Raw genomic sequence first — 19,067 nt, 5'->3', positions numbered from 1 at the left:
CTTTAAATTAATGGAATCACCTGATAATTTATCACCCCATTTTTCATTTCACATCCATTTTTCACAAGCATTTTAATCACCCCCATTTTTTATCAATTCATTTTTGTTTACTTCCCACCCCTCATATACTGTATATGACATTGCACTGTATAGTTTTATAACACTAGAGGTCGCCATCTAGTCTCCATACTAACTAGTTACTGCTTCCTGGAGTACTGGACCATTCTTTAACGCGTCAGCTCAATCAGAGAGGAAAAGAAGCAAAGAGGTCTCACTCTGCTCTGATTTCAGGATACTAAAAACGTCAACGACCATCTGGATTGGCTGTCAGACAGTGTCGTAGTAGGTCCCTGTTGCCGGTGTTATTCCGTTAAAATGATTCATTAAAATGAGTCCAAAAAATTCCCACAGCCTGACATTACTGATATTTACTTAGGCTACATGGAGTGATGAGTGTGTTTTCATTTCATTAGGTCAGGGTTAGGGTTATGCATGATATGCTGTGTCGCTGCTAAAACAATATCCACCAATATCTGCAGTCAAAAACAGAGGAAATCTAGTAGTGTACAAACAAAGATGCCCGCTGCAGTTGATTGATGATTGATTCATAAATAAAAATTAGTATTGAACGGGGTTATACCATGCTCCTGCTGTCAGTCGGAAGGTGAGTCACTAGTATACACCGAGTGAGCCTCCGTGTCATTAGACGATCTGTGCAAACATCTAGCAGCCATACATCGCTGCTGTCATCATATGGAGGATCCCATCCAGCGGCGCCCGGCTCGCTGTCATCCTCCTACACCCTCCAGCGTGTCTAAACATACCTCACTTCATATTTAACGGCAAAAGCGCCGAGATATCTACAAACAGGAGGCGCGAAAACGACAATAAACCATTACAAATAACCACTATCAGGTGTTTTATCGCGGTTTAACGGCGTTGTCTGACATCAACCGTCAGCAGTCAGTTACCGTAGTAACAAACTGACAGGTATGTCCTCGTCCGCCGCGCGAGACGCCGTCGTTAAGAAGAAGCAGGTTCGTTTCGCCAGCATGGAGGACGACGACGACAACGACGAGCAGGAGGAGGACACCCTGTTTGACAAGAGGACGGACACCGGGGGGAGAGGGCTGAAGAGCGCGCTGAAGGCGGTGAAGAGGAGCAGCAAGCCGCTCTGCGACGCCCGGGTGGAGGTGGTGGTCGGCGGCGGGAGGAGGAGAGGCGGACACGGTGGAGCCTGCGGCCGCTGGATGGTCACCACGGCGCTCTGTGCATCCTTCCTGGGTTTGGTAGGTATAGTTAGGAGTTAATGCTAAAAACATGTGTGCTTAGAGAGACAAATGTATGTGTGAAAATATGTCTGTGAGTTTCCTCTGGCCTTCTCTTCATTGAGGTATTAATATCACTCAGGACAACCAGAATAGCTTTAATCCAGCTATCTAACGTTATTCTGATGCTAACAGGGAGCTAGCATTGCAAACACCTGTTCAAGGAGTGACTTTACAACCCGGGTATGTGGGGAAAGCACGCAGAAAATAGAGACTTGTAGTCAGATACTCTACCAGTATCTGCAAACCCTCAGTGTTGCTGGTTTTATACCACGCAGTTTTAAGAGTTATTTCTAAGTTATTTCTGATTCTGGCCTCATCCTGGTCCATGTGGATCACCTGCATCCACTCTGTCACTGACTGTTGCAAAAGCACAGTGGGAAAAGAAAAAGACAAATATAAGCAAAGGCTGGTCAGTGATCTTTATAAATTATAAAAAATAAAAAAGCTGGTAAGTGATCTTTATAAATGATAAAAAATAAAAAGGCTGGTCAGTTATCTTTATAAATAATAAAATAATAATAATAATAAAAAGGCTGGTCAGTTATCTTTATAAATAATAAAATAATAATAATAATAAAAAGGCTGGTCAGTGATCTTTATAAATGATGAAAAATAAAAAAGGCTGGTCAGTGATCTTTATAAATGATGAAAAATAAAAAAGGCTGGTCAGTGATCTTTATAAAGGATACAAAAAATAAATAATAAAAAGGCTGGTCAGTGATCTTTATAAATGATAAAAAAAAAAAAAAAGGCTGGCCAGTGATCTTTATAAATGATAAAAAAAAAAAAAAAAAAGGCTGGTAAGTGATCTTTATAAATGATAAAAAAAAAAAAGGCTGGTCAGTGATCTTTTTAAATGATAAAAAAGGCTGGTCAGTGATCTTTATAAATGATGGAAAAGGCTGGTCAGTGATCTTTATAAATGATAGAAAAGGCTGGTCAGTGATCTTTTTAAATGATAAAAAAGGCTGGTCAGTGATCTTTATAAATGATAGAAAAGGCTGGTCAGTGATCTTTATAAATGATAGAAAAGGCTGGTCAGTGATCTTTATAAATGATAGAAAAGGCTGGTCAGTGATCTTTATAAATGATAGAAAAGGCTGGTCAGTGATCTTTTTAAATGATAAAAAAGGCTGGTCAGTGATCTTTATAAATGATAGAAAAGGCTGGTCAGTGATCTTTTTAAATGATAAAAAAAAAGGCTGGTCAGCGATCTTTATAAATGATAAAAATTAAAAAGGCTGGTCAGTCATCATTATGAATGAGCTACCTAAGAGTCCAGCTATCAGTAATTCGTTTTATTCTGAAAAGTCAGCTTTTTCAAAACCAACATGGCTCCGTTCAAAATTTTGTTTCAAAACAAAACTCCTCATCTCTTCTCTGACATGATTTTGACATCAGATGATTTGCTACCACTACACTTCATAGTGATGTTTATTCAAACAGAGAGACTGAAGTCTCATCTGTCACTGGATTTCAATTAATGCCTCCGATTGCAGAAAAATAAAATAGTGTCCAGGTCCATCTGTCATTAAAGGAATGTATAAAAATAAGATGATTCTTCTGATTAATCTAAAAATAAAACTTTTACAGAGAAATGTGTAGCTTTGTGTGGTAAATCTCATCTTTTGGGGGGTTCTCCTCCTTTCTTGACTGCTAAATATGCTCAAAATTTCAAATAACGTCACCTAAAAAGCTAAAACAGTGCTGCTTTATGATACATACAAGCTGTAATGTGCAGGAAGTCAGGCCCAGTCTGCTAAAGGGAATGCTGCAGTATCCTGCACAGACAGGATTTACATAGTTGCAGAACTTGCTCTTCAACCATGTTATCTGCATCAGATTACTGAAAGCCATCAGCATACACCACCAGTGTCTGCTTAAGTCTGGGCCGTTTCTTCCTCCCTCTACACAGGGGAAAGTAAAATACACACAGGCTTTGTTATCTCAGCAACACCCTGATCCTGATTCAGTTTCATTCAGTTACAAAACATTGAATTAGAGAGGCTGGCCCATGAGTGTGGCCTTTTGAGAAACAAAGGGATGGTTGTTAAATCAACAATTTCACCCTAAAAGATATTATCATTGATATAGAAAACTAACACAGTACTTTTTCTTTTACAGAAGTAGTCAAACTATCAGTAAAAGTCAGATTTCATTATCAGTGTGGAATCTGCTACACGTGTTACACAGTTTTGTTGTCCATTTGCCTACTAACCACTCGAAAGAGTTGTGTGATTTTAGTAACTTGTATAGTCACAAGTACCTCAATCCTGCTTTCGTCCTGGTTGTAAGGGTTCACCACCTCAAAACCTTACATTTTGTGTCAGAAGTGGGATGAGAAGCTGCCAGATTGAAGGGGTATGGCTTTTTGAGCAAACAGTATGGGACTGAGAGCACGCTGCAAAACTCAAAAGATCAGGGACAAAGTCTGGATACTGTCAGCTGTTAGGGACGCCGTCGGGACACTTGCGGGTGTCAGGGATGTCTTGCAACGTAGTTGGCGAGCCTGCCGAAGGGGTAAGAAGTGTGAGGGAGCTGCAAACCATCCCCCTCACTAAGATGGAAAAAGACAAACACATGTGAATTGAATTTGAAGAAAACGAGCTAATACAGGAAGTTCAGGTTATTATATTGTGCTTTTATTTTTTAGGGAACTCCTCTAGGAACTCTCTCTTTGAGGCCTACTTCCTGGGGAGTGTTTTCAGGGAGCACACCTGAAACTTCAGCCACAGCTGATTTCAATTAGCCTGTTGGAAGTGCCAGGGAAGAGAGAGGGGAGTGAGGTAGAGGAGGTTGTTGGTTAAGGTGGCTTTCGTTTGATATTCATTCCATTTATCATACATATTATGTAATTTGTATTATTTAATATTCATTTGTATATTCTATATGTAATTATTAAGGATATATTGTACATTAAGTTAAATTGATGGTTGGAATGGGTATGTGCCTTGTATTGTTGGTATGGACAACAGGCCAGGTGGGAACAGCAGTGGTGTGTGAGTGAGAGAGGGAGAATCAGGTTGAGTGTCACCTCAATCCTGGAATCTGCTACATGTGTTACCCGGTTTTGTTGTCCCTCTGCCTGCTAACCACTGGTGAGAGTTGTGTGATTTTTGTAACTTGTCTATAGTCACAAGTAAAAACCTGAGCTCTGGAAAAATCCTGTCTGGTCTGTTGCTGCTCACTTTTCCATCCCACTCGCTGTACACCTCAATCCTGCTGCTTTTAGTCCTGGTTGTAAAGGTCCACCACCTCAAAACCTTACAATCAGTTCAAGCTTTCTTTGTGTATATTCAATGAAAAATCTGTCAAAGAAGAGGCAGAGCAGATATGTTAAAGCAGCGGTGGGTAGAATTAGAGAAAATATGATTCAAAGTTTTTTTATAAAACAATAACTGTATCCTGATAGTAGTGAATGAGACAGGTAATCTGAAAAAAATCATGTGCCTCGGTGTCCTCTGGTGTCCTCCGGTGCTCCTAATGGTATCTGCAAGATTTCACAGACCGAAGGAAAACAACCAATCAGAGCCGAGCTGGAGCCTTGCCGTGTCTGAGCAGCTGTCAATCACTCACAAACTCCGATCAAACGGTCAAACTAGGCAGCGCTGATCAAATATGAATCAATATTCTGTTACTACAGTGCCTATTTCTCACCTCAAATGTTTTCAGAAACATCTTGTAGTGTACTGTTTAGCTGTAATGTGAGAAAGTTTGTGCCAACATTCAGCCAATAGGAACGCTCTCTCTCTCTCTGAAATGACCTGTGATTGGTCAAAGTCTCCCATCACAGGCTAGATTTTTCTAGTCTAGTTTTCTCTCAGAACACTTGAATTACAATATGCTGAAAGGTTATTATGGAATTTCTGCCCAATGATACCAAAAACTTTCAGTAACTTTACTTTACTGTCTCATTGTAACTCCTGATGACATCTTGTTTTTCTAGGGGATGAGTATCGCTGTTCTTGGCCCCACGTTCGAGGACCTGGCTGTGAATGTGAATAAGAACATCAGCAATATTTCTTACATCATCGCCGGGCGCTCTGCGGGCTACATCGGTGGTTCCCTCTTGGCAGGCATTCTCTTCGATTGCATGAATCCCCATCTCCTGCTAGGTAACCCTTCATCCACATGTAACTGTTGGAGATGTTGTATTGTAGCTGGACGGCGGGTAAATGTCCCAGCTACTTTTCTGAATACCTCAAATTGTCTCGGCCACTAATTTGATATTAATTGCATACAGTATTGATACAGTGTATTCATACAGTATTTCAATCAAATATCATTTCTATCGGCTCCACAGACTACTTCATAACTTTTTTGTGACATTTTAATTGCATACTATACTATGACTTTTTATGTCAATTTTTCATGACATGACATACTATACTATGACATTTTAATTACCATTTTATGACATACTATACTATGACATTTTAATTACCTTTTTATGACATACTATACTATGACCTTTTATTTGACTTTATTATGACATACTTTACTATGACATTTTTGACGACATATTACAGTATAACTTTTTTTTCGGCATAATATGACTTTTATTTCGACATACTATACTATGACTTTTTTCCACATACTATACTATGACAATTTTTGACATACTATACTATGTCTTTTGTATGACTTTTATTTCGACATACTATACTATGAATTTTTTTTCAACATACTATACTATGACTTTTGTATGACTTTTATTTCGACATACTATACTATGACTTTTTTATCAAATCAAATCAAATCAATTTATTTTTGTATAGCGTCAAATCACAACAGAAGTTATCTCAAGACGCTTTATATATAGAGCAGGTCTATGACCGTACACCATAGTTTAGAGACCCAACAGGATCCACCAAGCGCACTGTGGCCAGGAAAAACTCCCCGATTACTGGGAAGAAACCTGGAGCAGAACCGGGCGCAGGGCGGGAGGCCATCTGCCGAGACCGGCTGGGGGGGATAGATAGATAGATAGATAGATAGATAGATAGATAGATAGAGAGAGAGAGAAATAGTGGTGGATGGAAAGAGTGATAATACAACTATCGGAAATTATATCATTGGGTCGTCCCCAGACGACCCAATGATATATATACATATACTATACTATGACTTTTATTTCGACATAATATACTATGACTTTTTTATCAACATACTATACTATGACTTTTTTTCGACATACTATACTATGACTTTTGTATGACTTTAATTTCGACATACTATACTATGACTTTTATTTCGACATAATATACTATGACTTTTTTATCAACATACTATACTATGACTTTTTTTCGACATACTATACTATGACTTTTGTATGACTTTAATTTCGACATACTATACTATGACTTTTTTTTCGGCAAGGCAAGGCAGCTTTATTTGTATAGCACATTTCAGCAACAGGGCAATTCAAAGTGCTTTACATAAACATTTAAGAATATTGCGACAAAGTGCATTAAGAAACAGTTATAAAAACATTAAAGATTAGAAAATAAAAACAAGCTAAAAATAAAAGCTAGGATAGAAGTTAAAATATAATAAAACACAAAGGAGTAAAAGCTCTGGTGCAGTATCAGATCATTATCTGGTTTAATTAAAGGCAGCAGCAAACAGGAAAGTTTTAAGCTTTGTTTTAAAAGAAGTGAGAGTTGGAGCGGTCCTGCAGGTTTCTGGGAGCTTGTTCCAGATATTTGGTGCATAAAAACTGAATGCTGCTTCTGCATGTTTAGTTGTGACTCCGGGGACACTAAGCAGACGTGATCCAGATGACCTGAGAGGTCTGGATGGTTCATAACATAGCAGAAGATCAGAAATATATTTTGGCCCTAAACCATTTAGTGCTTTGTAAACCAGCAGCAGTATTTTGAAATCAATTCTCTGAGAGACAGGGAGCCAGTGTAGAGACCTCAGAACTGGACTGATATGATCCACTTTCTTGGTCTTAGTGAGGACTCTAGCAGCAACGTTCTGAATCAGCTGCAGCTGTCTGATCGATTTTTTAGGAAGACCAGTAAAGACGCTGTTACAGTAGTCAAGTCGGCTGAAGATAAATGCATGGACTAGTTTTTCCAAATCCTGCTGAGACATCAGTCCTCTAATTCTTGCTATATTCTTCAGGTGATAGAAGGCTGTCTTTGTAATTGTCTTAATATGGCTGTTAAAGCTCAGGTCAGAGTCCATGACTACACCAAGATTTCTGGCTTGGTCCGAGCTTTTTAACATCACAGATTGTAGGTGAGCACTAACCCTCAATCTTTCCTTTTTGGCTCCAAAAACTACGACCTCAGTTTTGTCTTTGTTCAGCTGAAGAAAATTACTTCAGCATACTATACTATGACTTTTTTTTTGGCATACTATACTATGACTTTTGTATGACTTTTTTTCGACATACTATACTATAATTTTTTTTTCGACATACTATGACTTTTTTTCCGACATGCTATACTATGACTTATTTTCGACATACTATACCATGACTTTTCTTCGACATACTATAATACTATGACTTTTGTATGACTTTCATTTTGACATACTATGACTTTTATATCGACATATTATACTATGACTTTTTTTCGACATACTATACTATGACTTATGTATGACTTTTATTTTGACATTTATTTTGACATGCTATACTATGACTCTTTTATCGACATACTATACTTTGACTATTTTCGACATACTATATCCTGACTTTTTATTCGACATGCTATACTATGTGTTTTCGACATACTATGTCTTTTTTTCAATATACTTTACTATGACTTTTTTTTACATACTATACTATGACTTTTTTTCAACATACTATACTGTCTTTTTTCGATATACTATACAATGACTTTTGTATGACTTTAATTTCGACATACTATACTATGACTTTTTTCGACATGCTATACTATGTCTTTTTTTGACATGCTGCCACCATCATATAGCATTATAGTATAGTATAGAATGTCTTTTTTTGACATGCTATACTATTTCTTTTTTTGACGAACCATACTATGTCTTTTTTTCGACATACTATACTATGACTTTTTTTCCACATACTATACTATGACATTTATTTTCGACATGCTATACTATGACGTTTTTTTCGACATACTATACTATTACTTTTTTTTTACTTCTTTCGACATGGTATACTATGAAGTTTTTTTCAACGTACTCTACTATAACTTTTTTTTTGACATACTATACTACGACTTTTTTTCAACATACTACACTATGACTTTTTTGACATAGTCTCCAAAAAGTTCTTTAAAAGTCTTAAAAGTACTTCAGGGTTCCTGCATATACCCTGCACTATATTTTATCACAGTTTCTTTTGACTCTTCACACATATTCTACTAAAATGAAACATTTTCTCTCATTATCTTGCTTTCCAGGGTTTTCTATGCTGGTCACATCAGTGGGATTGTGTGCTATCCCTTTCTGTAAGCAGGCTCTGCTGCTCACTGGGCTCATGTCCAGCATCGGGATGTCTATGGGTATTCTGGATACAGGTAAGACAACACATAAATACATGAGCAAATAGTGCGAGGTTTGCTTACCTGGAGTGAAAATGCATAGCTAATGGTACATTATTATAGTTAAGGAAGATTTACATATGGAAGTCAACAGGTATCAAAGGTATTAATAATTGATTCCCTTAATTTACTACACACACAGTACATCCTCACAGGCTTTTGTTTTTGACTTATTTGGGCTGATTAGAGCTGGTTTCCACTTGGTACTTGTTTAACTGATGTATTCTGAACTTTTCCATTAGCTTTGTTGAACTTGTTAGGGCGGGACATGTTGCTCCTTTATGATTTTTAATAGAACTTTTTCACAACAGACATTTTGTCTTGTCATAGCAGGAAACCCATGGTGTAATTGATAACATGCTTGCTCACTGTCATTGCTTACTGAGACACTGGATGGAACTGAGAAATGTTTTCCTGTTATGATGAGTCAAAATGTCTGTTGTGGAAAGGGTCTGCTACTATTAATATACAGTACATTTCTTCATTTGGCTGGCTGGTAGTGGTAAGGACCAATCAAGGATCAATTAGCTCAGAGACCCGGTGTGTTAGTTGCTGTTGTATAGCAGCTTTGATGAGATAGTTGTTTAGCTGCTGCTGGACTGAGCTGGGGAGCAGATGGTTATCTACTTTCTGTTGAACTGTAAAGATAACCTCCAGATTGTTTTAAACCTGGATAAATTGATTGTTTTTGGCCACTTGGTGGCAGCACAACAACACGACAAATTTTCATATCACCACCTTAAAAAGTTGATATGGCACAGAGCATTCATTCATTTGGAGTCATGTGTGTGTCACCCTGATGACTGATAGTCCAATATGCACTACTTTTAGCTCTGCTTTGGTCTCCACCAACTCTTGAGGGAAATATCTGTCTCTTTAGCAGCTAAATGCTCCACTATGCTCACCAGCTAGTCTCTAACTGTGCCTGTCTGCTGTTTGGTGCTGAGCAGGTAGTATACAGTGGGTTTATCAGAGCTTTCTCACTGCAAACAGCTGCTGCTAGAAACCGGGTTGATGAGAGCGGAGAGACTGAGCCAAAACAGTGAAGTTGTAAAACAATGAGCTAAAAGATGCTGACATGCTTCGTAGAGCTGAGGGGAACTGCAGAGATGGGTGATAATTCTCTGTGAGCAACACAGTGATACACAGTGATTTGACCCATTGTTAATATAAAAATATTGATTAGAGTAGCTTTAACAACTAACCCAAACTTCAGTCGCCTTGTTTTGGCTAGCCATCTGCTGGGGCTCTGTTATTGGTCGCCGTTATTGATGCCCACTTAAAGTAAGCCCTAAACAGCCCACTGCCAGCCAGCCTTCTTTCTATGGTTAATACAGTTTGTATTACATTTTGAAAGAGATACATGGCCATAATTAGTGTTTTTGTAACACAACACATTGTTTTATCTTTGCTGCTCCTTAAAGAGAACCTATTGTGCTTATTTTCAGGTTCATCCTTGTATTTTGTGTTTCTACTAGAGAGCATGTTTACATGCATTAATGTTCAAAAAAACTTTATTGTTCTCATACCGGCTGTGTTGCAGCACCTCTTTCACCCTCTGTCTGCACTCCGAATTGTGAGATACCGAAAGATTCATACCCCGAGTAACTGCCTTTGGCGTGGTTTTTGTAACTTTGCAGACCTTTTACATGCACAAAAAAACCGATATAACACACTACAGGTAAGTGGAAAAGCACAAAAGCATAATAGGTCCTCTTTTAACACATTTTATGAGATAAGTTGTATCCATATCTTGTTACTTTGAGGGCATCAGTTCATTAATGTGCTGTTGTGCACACACTAAAAACCTCTGATACCTGCTGAGATCTGTATTTTTACAATTTAGTGAATACCAGTACTTTGGTCAACTGTGGTTCTTTTAAATGTGCAATATAAACATTGTGACCTTTGACCTTGAATACCTGAAAAAGTTTTTTTGTAGCAAATTAATGTTTTGCACCATGTGCATCAATCAAGAAGTGAATCTTTCAAGACATTACAGGATTAGGAAATGTGGTGTCACTGCAGGACATCATGCAGAGACTCACACAGTGTCACCATGATAAATGATGGTTTATTCTCCTCTGTCCGTCAGGTGGGAATGTCCTCATACTGAACACATGGGGGGAGCAGGCGGGCCCTCACATGCAGGCTCTGCACTTCAGCTTCGCAGCGGGGGCCTTTGTGTCTCCGATCATCGCCAAGCTGGTGTTTGGGCCCGACGGCAACGGCAGCGCAGGAGTCCTACCGGCCAACTCTACACCTCCCGTCACCACAGAGCACATCACCAAAGCCCCCGACGCTCACACCATCATCCGCTACATCCACAGCAGGAGCAGCACCCTCAAATCCATGTGGGCCTACGTTGTGATCGGCTCCTTCGTCTTTCTCATCTCCTTCCTCTTCTTCTTCCTCTTCTGTCGCAGCAACGCGTCACGTGACAAAGCCCGCACGGCGTCGGGAAAGCCCCTGGTGGCCAAACACCACATAGCTCTTATTGTCCTGCTCTGCTTCTTCTTCTTCGCCTACGTAGGCGCCGAGGTAGCGTACGGCTCCTTCATCTTCACCTTCGCCAAGGACTACGCCCACATGGATCAGACCGAGGCCGCCGGGCTGAACTCGCTGTTCTGGGGGACGTTTGCTGCCTGCAGGGGGTTGGCCATCTTCTTTGCGTCATGCATGTACCCAGGCACCATGATCCTGCTCAGCCTGGTGAGCTCCACGGTGTCCTCTCTGCTCCTCTGCCTCTTCAGCAGGGAGAACGTGGCTCTGTGGGTTTGCACTGGTCTGTACGGCGCCTCCATGGCCACCACCTTCCCCAGCGGCATCTCCTGGGTGGAGCAGTACACCACGGTGACGGGCCACACGGCGGCGGCCTTCGTGGTGGGGGCGGCGCTGGGCGAGATGGTTCTCCCAGCCCTGGTAGGCTTCCTGCTTGGGAAGTTCCCGGACCAGCCGCTGCTCATGTACCTGTCGCTCACCACCGCCACCTTCACCTCCATCCTCTTCCCGGTCATGTACAAGCTGGCCTCGGCCCCCAGCGGCCAGAGCAGGAAACCCCGCGTGAGGGGCCGGCCTGACGCGGACGACAGCGAATACCGCCAGGCGCTGCTGGACTCGGGAGCCAATGACGAGGAGGAGGAAGAGGAGGAGGAGCAGGAGCAGGAGCAGGACAACGAGGCTGATCAGTGGAACGACGCAGACTTCGAGGTCATTGAAATGGACGACACGGCAAGTCTCATCAGTTCACCCAGCAAGGCTTCCTCTCCTCCCGACGTCACCGGGAGCTCTGCTGCCTCCGCCTCCGCCGCCCCGGTGACGGAGGCTGCAGCTGGAGCCTCTTTCTCAGACACCATCTCCCTGGTAGGAGACTCCCCCAGACGCAAACTACTGCTCTCTCTGGACCGAGAGAAGAGAGACTGAGAGAAGAGCCTCTACATGTTTGCGCTCATTTGTTGTCCAGCAGCCGAATACTCCCAATACATTATTTATGACCAGTTGGTGATTTACTGTGCAGTGAATGCAACACTGACTACTGACCGAAACCTGTGCAGCTTATCAACCATCCACACACTGAAAGTTTGAGGGGTGTTGCACAGACTCATCAGCATCTTTTAAAGCTTTTGGACCTCCTCCTTCAGATTTTGAACTGCACCGTTGCGCTACAGATGGGTTTTAAATGATATAATACGTCATTGATTCTCTACAAGGATTCTGCGTTGGCCTCAACAGTGGGGTCAAAGGTCAGAGTGAGCTAGAGTGCAGGTCCCAGGGCTGGTAGAATTCAGTGCCTTGCTCGAGGACGCGTGAGCAGAGTGGATGAGATGAACCAGGGACTCTTCATCATCATCATCATCATCATCAGGCCACCCTGCTGCTCAAAACACAGGTTGAAACATGTACATTCATGTTGCAGTATCACAGTGAGTTCATCAACAGCAGGAAACGTGATGATAGTTGTGAGATTTGAATGAAGTTGTTTCTGTTGCACTTCTTTAAATTTCTTTTCTGTTTCGTCATGTTCTGTACCGTGCCGTGGCTTGTCGACCTTTCAATCACGCGTCGTCACTGTGATTCATTAGCATTTTTTTAAAAAACTGAATCGTTGACAGAAATCATTTTAATACATTGACTTTTTATTATATCAATCTCAAACCTCCACCCACAGCAATGTCCATTAAAAACAAACAAAAAAACACCTCCTTCATTACTTTTTTTGTTTTTTTACATTTATACAAATACACAGGTCCTGTGTACGGCTGGATGGAGAGTTGAAGGTTGGATCTTGACATGATTTGCTTTGCACAGAAAATTGGAAACGTACACAAAACCATATATGCACAAGGAAACGATAGACTCTTCATGACATAAATTATCAAAATACAGTATTGCAACAGTCCCAGATTTCGTAAAACTGAAGTAGTTTCCAGTTCCCACACTCTGTAGATAGAGTGTGACGTGTCAAATCTGCCAAAATGAACATCAATACAATCAAGGTGAAAAGAAACATGGCATCCTTTAACAGATTGGATTGCATTCATGGCCGGAGTTTTAGTTTTTTCTTTTTTAATGCTAATGCACAGTGAGATTATAGATGGATCTGTACAAGAACTATTTACAGAAAGACTGCGGTCGATATAAAAATGAAGAAAAGTCAATTAGTGGTTTGAATGTAGTTTGTCTTGAGATTTGTAAGGAGCTCCTTAACAACCGATGACTTCAAACTGCTACAGCGCAAACAAGATACAACAAGTCACTCTTGATTGGACTGCTCTCTCATTCCATGACAGGCAGTCCGTCGCCGCGTCACCGCGGACACCGGCTTCACTCGGCCCATAGCAGCTAATGGAGATGGCAGCAAACAAGCATGAGGACACACACAGCGCTCCCCACAGGAGGCTCCAACCAGACGGTCTGCACACGCAGAGAAATACTAACAGTTACAAGACAGAGTGAAAAACCCCGCAGGGTTCAATCGAAGCACCATTGAAACTATTACAACTGAGTGGACAATCAAACACTGAGATGGGGGTTAGGGGTTGGGAATTGGGAGTTGGGAGGCGGCAGCGGTTAGCACCAAATCAGCGAGGAGCTCCGGGGGGTTCAGGAGCCAATCAGAACTGCTCCAGCAGCTGTCGGAGGTAGGGGGCCTTGGAGAGCTGTCTGTTGACCCGGGACAGCTTGTAGAGGACGGGACAGTCCAGAGACACGCAGGGCACCTGGCGCTCTGCACAGCCGCTACAGTTCCTACACATCTGGACACACACACACACACACACACGAGAGCTGGTGAACACGCAAATATCACACTCTGGAAACAAGGCTACATTTTCTTTTTTCTTTATTTACACTGCAGAAAAGCAGAGTCTGCAAGATCTGGTATTTGATTATCTATAACTGGGGCTGTCAATCAATTCAATTAGTTATATAGTGCAATTAATCACATGATTGTCCATATTTAATCGTGACTAATTGCAAATGAATCGCACATTTTTTTGTACCTTAAAGGGAGATTTGTTAAGTATTTAATACTCTTATCAACATGGGAGTGGGCACATATGCTGCTTTATGCAAATGTATGTAAATATTTATTATTGGAAATCAATTAACACAAAACAATGACAAATATTGTCCAGAAACCCTCACAGGTACTGCATTTAGCATCAAAAATATGCTCAAATCATAACATGGCAAACTGCAGCCCAACAGGCAACAACAGCTGTCAGTGTGTCAGTGTGCTGACTTGACTATGACTTGCCCCAAACTGCATGTGATTATCATAAAGTGGGCATGTCTGTAAAGGGGAGACTCGTGGGTACCCATAGAACCCATTTTCATTCACATATCTTGAGGTCAGAGGTCAAGAGACCCCTTTGAAAATGGCCATGCCAGTTTTTCTTCACCAAAAATTTTGCGTAACATTTAGCCTGTATGACATGGTTGGTACCAGTGGATTCATTAGGTTGTCTAGTTTTATATGATACCAGTATCTTCACTCTTCCGCTATGACCTAAAAATCACAAGTTGCATTAATGCGTTAAAGAAATTAGTGGCGTTAAAACAAATTTGCGTTAACGAGTTATTATCACGTTAACTTTGACAGCCCTAGTCATATACATCAGTGGAACACTGAACATCAGTTTGATTTTTGAATGATATTTTGTATATGCATTATGCATCATATAACACATTCTTATTTATATCATGAAATGGATTGATTTGAGATACTTTCACACTCTAAATTGTGTTACTTGGCTTTGATGTGAACGTTTCACATCTTGTGTCCAGCAAAGTTTTGAAATAAATAAATAAATAATAAATATTTGTATTTTCACATGAGGGAGAAAGAGTAATTGTAAGAATGTTTAGGTAAAAAAAAAAAATCCACATTGGACAAATAATTATTCATAGCGTGTTAGAACGTGTGGAGCTACAAACTGTGACTGTGAGCTCTCACCTTCAGCAGCTGGTCCTGCTGACTCTCCCACTGCCTCATGTCCTGGTAGAGAGTGACGGCGACTCGTTGGGGCTCGGCGCGGCACCGCGAGCACACGCCCAGCTGGGTCAGCTCGTCACACACAGGGCAGTGGAGCGTGGTGAAGTACTGGGAGATGGTGCCCTTCCTCCCAGACTCCTCTCCGCCCGCCGCCGAGGAGCAGGACGCCTTCTGGATCTGAGACGAGGGAATCACACGGGACAACTCTTCAGATGGACGTCTGAATGCATTTTATTCAGGATTATCTAAAAACCGCAGTTTCAGACTGAAAGGTTGGATCAAATTGTAAAATGCATTGCATCTAATCAGAGGTCATCATATTGATGAGCTGTGCTCTGAGCTCCACCAGCAGATGGCGTTTGTGCGCCGTCTGACTTCAGTATTGACACAAAGACTGAAGCAGGTTTGATGAGTCTCATTGGATCCTCAGCAGGAAGCACATGAGAGGTTTTCTCTTCATCCTTTGTTCTCTCCACTAAACACACTGAATGAAACGTCTGCTTGTATTTTGACGGACCAATACAATAACCTCTCTGACCGGTCAAAGAATACTGTAGATGGTTATTCAGGTTTGTCTGTCTAGCTTTCTTCTACTGTAGGAAGTTCATTATCACTCTTTGCTTCAAAAAATCTGAATGCTGCTCATTCCCTGACGTGATATAGAAACTGGTCTCCGTCTCACCCTGGGCAGCTCCTGGTACCAGCTGAACACGTCCACTCCGATCAGCTGGAACATGCGGGCCAGCGGCGGCAGGATCTGCTTGGTGATGTAGTACGTGGCGTTGAGGCGGAGGCCCGGGTCCTGCAGCACCTCCATGGGCCGACGCACCAGCTGGATAAGTGGCAGGCCAGGCATCCCGTACACGATCACGTAGGGCACCCGTTCGCCCACGCGGGGCTCCAGGCGACGGTCGTACGCCATCATACGCCTGGAACGAAAACAGGAAAAAGATAAATGCTGTACCAGATCACCAGGAATCACCTCATAAACTATACTAGTGCTCATGAATGAGGCTCAGTATTTCCCTCTTACCCAGGCCTCTGAAATCTTTTTTTTTTTCACCCATTAAGAGCTGGGTTGCCTAGCAACAGACTCAGGTACTGTACATGCAGGCTGGTGCAGCCAGACAATGAGCACTGTGGGGAAGGAGTAATTGGATTCACACTGACTACTGTAACTGTAGTTGACAGCAAGCTCTCTGCTGCACACGCACGCATGCACGCACACACACACACATTCATCCAAGTGAAACTAAGGACTTTCTCTGTTTTGGTGTTTGTCTGCATGTGGCTTTTCTGCAAAAGGCCACTGACAGTACGTCTGTATCTCTCACACACACACACACACACACACACACCTGGTGAGCTCCAAGGCGGGCACGCAGGCTCCGGGCCGGTACGAACCGCTTCCCCGGTACTCCTTGGCGAAGGTCAGGTCCTGCATACTGGCCCGGCCGTCCAGAACCTTCACGCATTGATGCTGCACAAACTGCTTCACCTGGCTGATGTCCCGAGTCTCAAACAGCAGCTTGATGGAACGCTGCAGAATCTGGAGGAGAACATGACGGATGAGAGGAGGATGAATCCAGAGAAGGGCCCAAACATTGAGGTGATGAAGTGGTTAATAATTTAGATCAGGATTCATATGAAATATTAGTGTTTAATAACACAACAACAGCAGCAGCCGTGTCTCTGGGCCCTTCTGCCTGATTGACACGTGTGAAGCAGTCCGAGTAAACGAGAGCGGGAAGAGAACTGGCACGGCTGTGATTGGTGGAGAGCACAGTGGAAAGGGGGAGAGGGAGGGAGGGAGGGAGGGAGGCAGGAGGGGGGGTGGTGGTGGTTGGTTTGCCAGTTACCTTGGAAACAGCGGGGCAGCCGTCGCGGCGCACTGTCTCGATCCCTTTGGCGTCAAACACGGGCTCTTTTTGGTCAAGGCTCTCGTACATGTAGCCCACATAGCGCTTCTTTGTCTGCAACACGCAGGGCAGGTACACCTGGGAGCGCACGCACACACACACACACACACAGATCAATAACTAGAGATAACTACAGATCTAAATGTGTGGATTGAGAAAGAAAATTGGCAGACTGACACAAATCAAAATGCACTGACATTACAGAGAGGCTGCTGCCTGTGTGTGTGTGTGTGTGTGTGTGTGTGTGTGTGTGTGTGTGTGTGTGTGTGTGTGTGTGTGTGCGTGTGTGTGTGTGTGTGTGTGTGTGTGTGTGTGTGTGTGTGTGTGTTGGGAAGCTCTACCTTCTCAAACTTGAGCTTGACAGGTTTGGGGTTGGTTGCGGTCACGGCCTCGGCGATCTCGTTGCCGATCTTGAAGGCCTGCTCTTTGGTGGCTCCCTTCAGCAACACAAACATGCTGCAGAACACACAGAGACACAAACAGAGCTCTTTATTCTACAGTCCAGATCAAGCCCCCAGGTAGAGCGCTGGTCGTTGATCCCAACTTTCATAGTGGCCAAACAGCGGCACTACAACTTCCGTGTCCGTGATGCCATTGGGCCCAAAAATACTTTTCCCCATACTTACATTGGGAAAGAGACGTCTGTAACTTAGATCATTTTTTAATTGAGGTGAATCAACTCCCCGGTACGAACACTTGAATAGTCCTTATTTAAATCATTAGGTCCTAAAAGTTGTAAAACACACTAATAGATGAATCCAGAGTTATTTCCCTTCCTCCGTTCACGTGATTGAGATCCAGACCAAGGCTGGAGCGCAAACTGTGACGACGGCGTGACGTTGGGACCCCGTGACCGAGTCATGTGACCGAGCGGACGCTACTGCGCATGATCCACGTGCCCAAGTTCCGGGTACTTGTCCAGGCGGAAGTCGAGCCATTTTGTCTTCATGCGCCACTGAGCAACTTTCATAGGAATGAACGGGTTCCCGCCTCCAACGCTGTATCCAGTTCTCTTTATACATCCATGATGGAGTGTCAACATTGCTTCAGTCACTTCCTGTCACTGCTCACCCTGCTGGCCATGAACCACGCCGTTCCAATCTCTCTGCCTCCTCATTTACTATCATCTCAAATAAAGGCAGAAAAATACGTCCTGTTGTTCAGCGTCTGTATCTAACTAATCTCGATAAACACATTCTGCATTCACATGCAGACATGACTGCAGGCAACGGGACAAGATTTTTGGTATCGGAAGCGTTCTGGTTTCCGCCAAACTTCTGATTGGTGGGCGACGCCGCTCTACCGCTGAGCTACAGGCTTCTATTTTAATCAATACAGCCGTCTACACAGACAGTGGGAGGACTTGTGCTTACCTCACACTTCACATGCATACAAGTCTGACCAAATATGTGTCACTCTGACAAGTACCGAGTACTGATTGATAAATACGGGCCGAGATCTTCTTTTTGGTTCCCCTACTTCAGTAATTCACTTTAATTAACAAAGAGCAGAAGAGTTCTTACAACTGAAACTCTACAGGAGCAGAAAGTCTCCAAATCACTGCTTGGATAATACAGGAGTTGCAGCCAAAACAATAAAACATGTCATTTGACTGTTGAAAATGTTAGAGCACCATGAGAGAGCAGTACAGGTACTATCAGAGGCTCTCCCATCATCACATCAACGGAGCTGCTCGCCGTGTTAACCCTCTGAACTCCAGGCACTTTGAGGGCGGTTTTTGCTCCGGTCACATTTTACTAAACATGGCCTCTTGTCTTAC

General features: G+C 42.5%; 2 protein-coding genes across 6 annotated transcripts in view; one reads left to right on the top strand and one right to left on the bottom strand.

Annotated features, from left to right (window-relative positions):
* The first annotated feature begins 992 nt into the window (after positions 1-992).
* On the top strand, positions 993-13,070 carry mfsd4b (major facilitator superfamily domain containing 4B). Of its 2 annotated transcripts, none has more exons than XM_037751723.1 (4): positions 993-1,289; positions 5,278-5,446; positions 8,732-8,848; positions 10,968-13,070. In XM_037751723.1, exons 1-4 carry the CDS (start codon positions 993-995, stop codon positions 12,293-12,295), a joined length of 1,911 nt encoding a protein of 636 aa, XP_037607651.1. In that variant the 3' UTR covers positions 12,296-13,070. The 2 variants fall into 2 exon arrangements, with proteins under 2 accessions (XP_037607651.1, XP_037607652.1); XM_037751724.1 differs by lacking the exon at positions 993-1,289 and adding an exon at positions 4,292-4,429.
* rev3l (REV3 like, DNA directed polymerase zeta catalytic subunit) overlaps positions 12,988-19,067 on the bottom strand; it is an 88,200-nt gene continuing 82,120 nt past the window's right edge. For all 4 annotated transcript variants that reach the window (XM_037751702.1, XM_037751704.1, XM_037751703.1 and 1 more), the window contains 6 exons: positions 17,629-17,743; positions 17,228-17,365; positions 16,727-16,917; positions 16,051-16,297; positions 15,330-15,545; positions 12,988-14,127 (listed from right to left, as the gene is read on the bottom strand). In XM_037751702.1, the coding sequence (XP_037607630.1) occupies positions 13,987-14,127; positions 15,330-15,545; positions 16,051-16,297; positions 16,727-16,917; positions 17,228-17,365; positions 17,629-17,743 (1,048 nt within the window). In that variant the 3' untranslated portion in view covers positions 12,988-13,986. The remainder of the gene's footprint in view (positions 14,128-15,329; positions 15,546-16,050; positions 16,298-16,726; positions 16,918-17,227; positions 17,366-17,628; positions 17,744-19,067) is intronic.

The sequence above is a fragment of the Sebastes umbrosus genome, chromosome 18 (assembly GCF_015220745.1).
Source record: "Sebastes umbrosus isolate fSebUmb1 chromosome 18, fSebUmb1.pri, whole genome shotgun sequence".
Taxonomy (NCBI): domain Eukaryota; kingdom Metazoa; phylum Chordata; class Actinopteri; order Perciformes; family Sebastidae; genus Sebastes; species Sebastes umbrosus.
The sequence above is the reverse complement of the archived record's forward strand: the minus strand, read 5'-3'. Positions and strand labels throughout refer to the sequence as shown.

Coding starts and splice junctions, on each gene's coding strand:
- mfsd4b (XM_037751723.1), top strand. CDS start 993: ATGTCCTCGTCCGCCGCGCGAGACGCCGTCGTTAAGAAGAAGCAGGTT. Junction 5,447..8,731: donor GAATCCCCATCTCCTGCTAG/GTAACCCTTCAT, acceptor CTTGCTTTCCAG/GGTTTTCTATGCTGGTCACA. Junction 8,849..10,967: donor TATGGGTATTCTGGATACAG/GTAAGACAACAC, acceptor TCTGTCCGTCAG/GTGGGAATGTCCTCATACTG.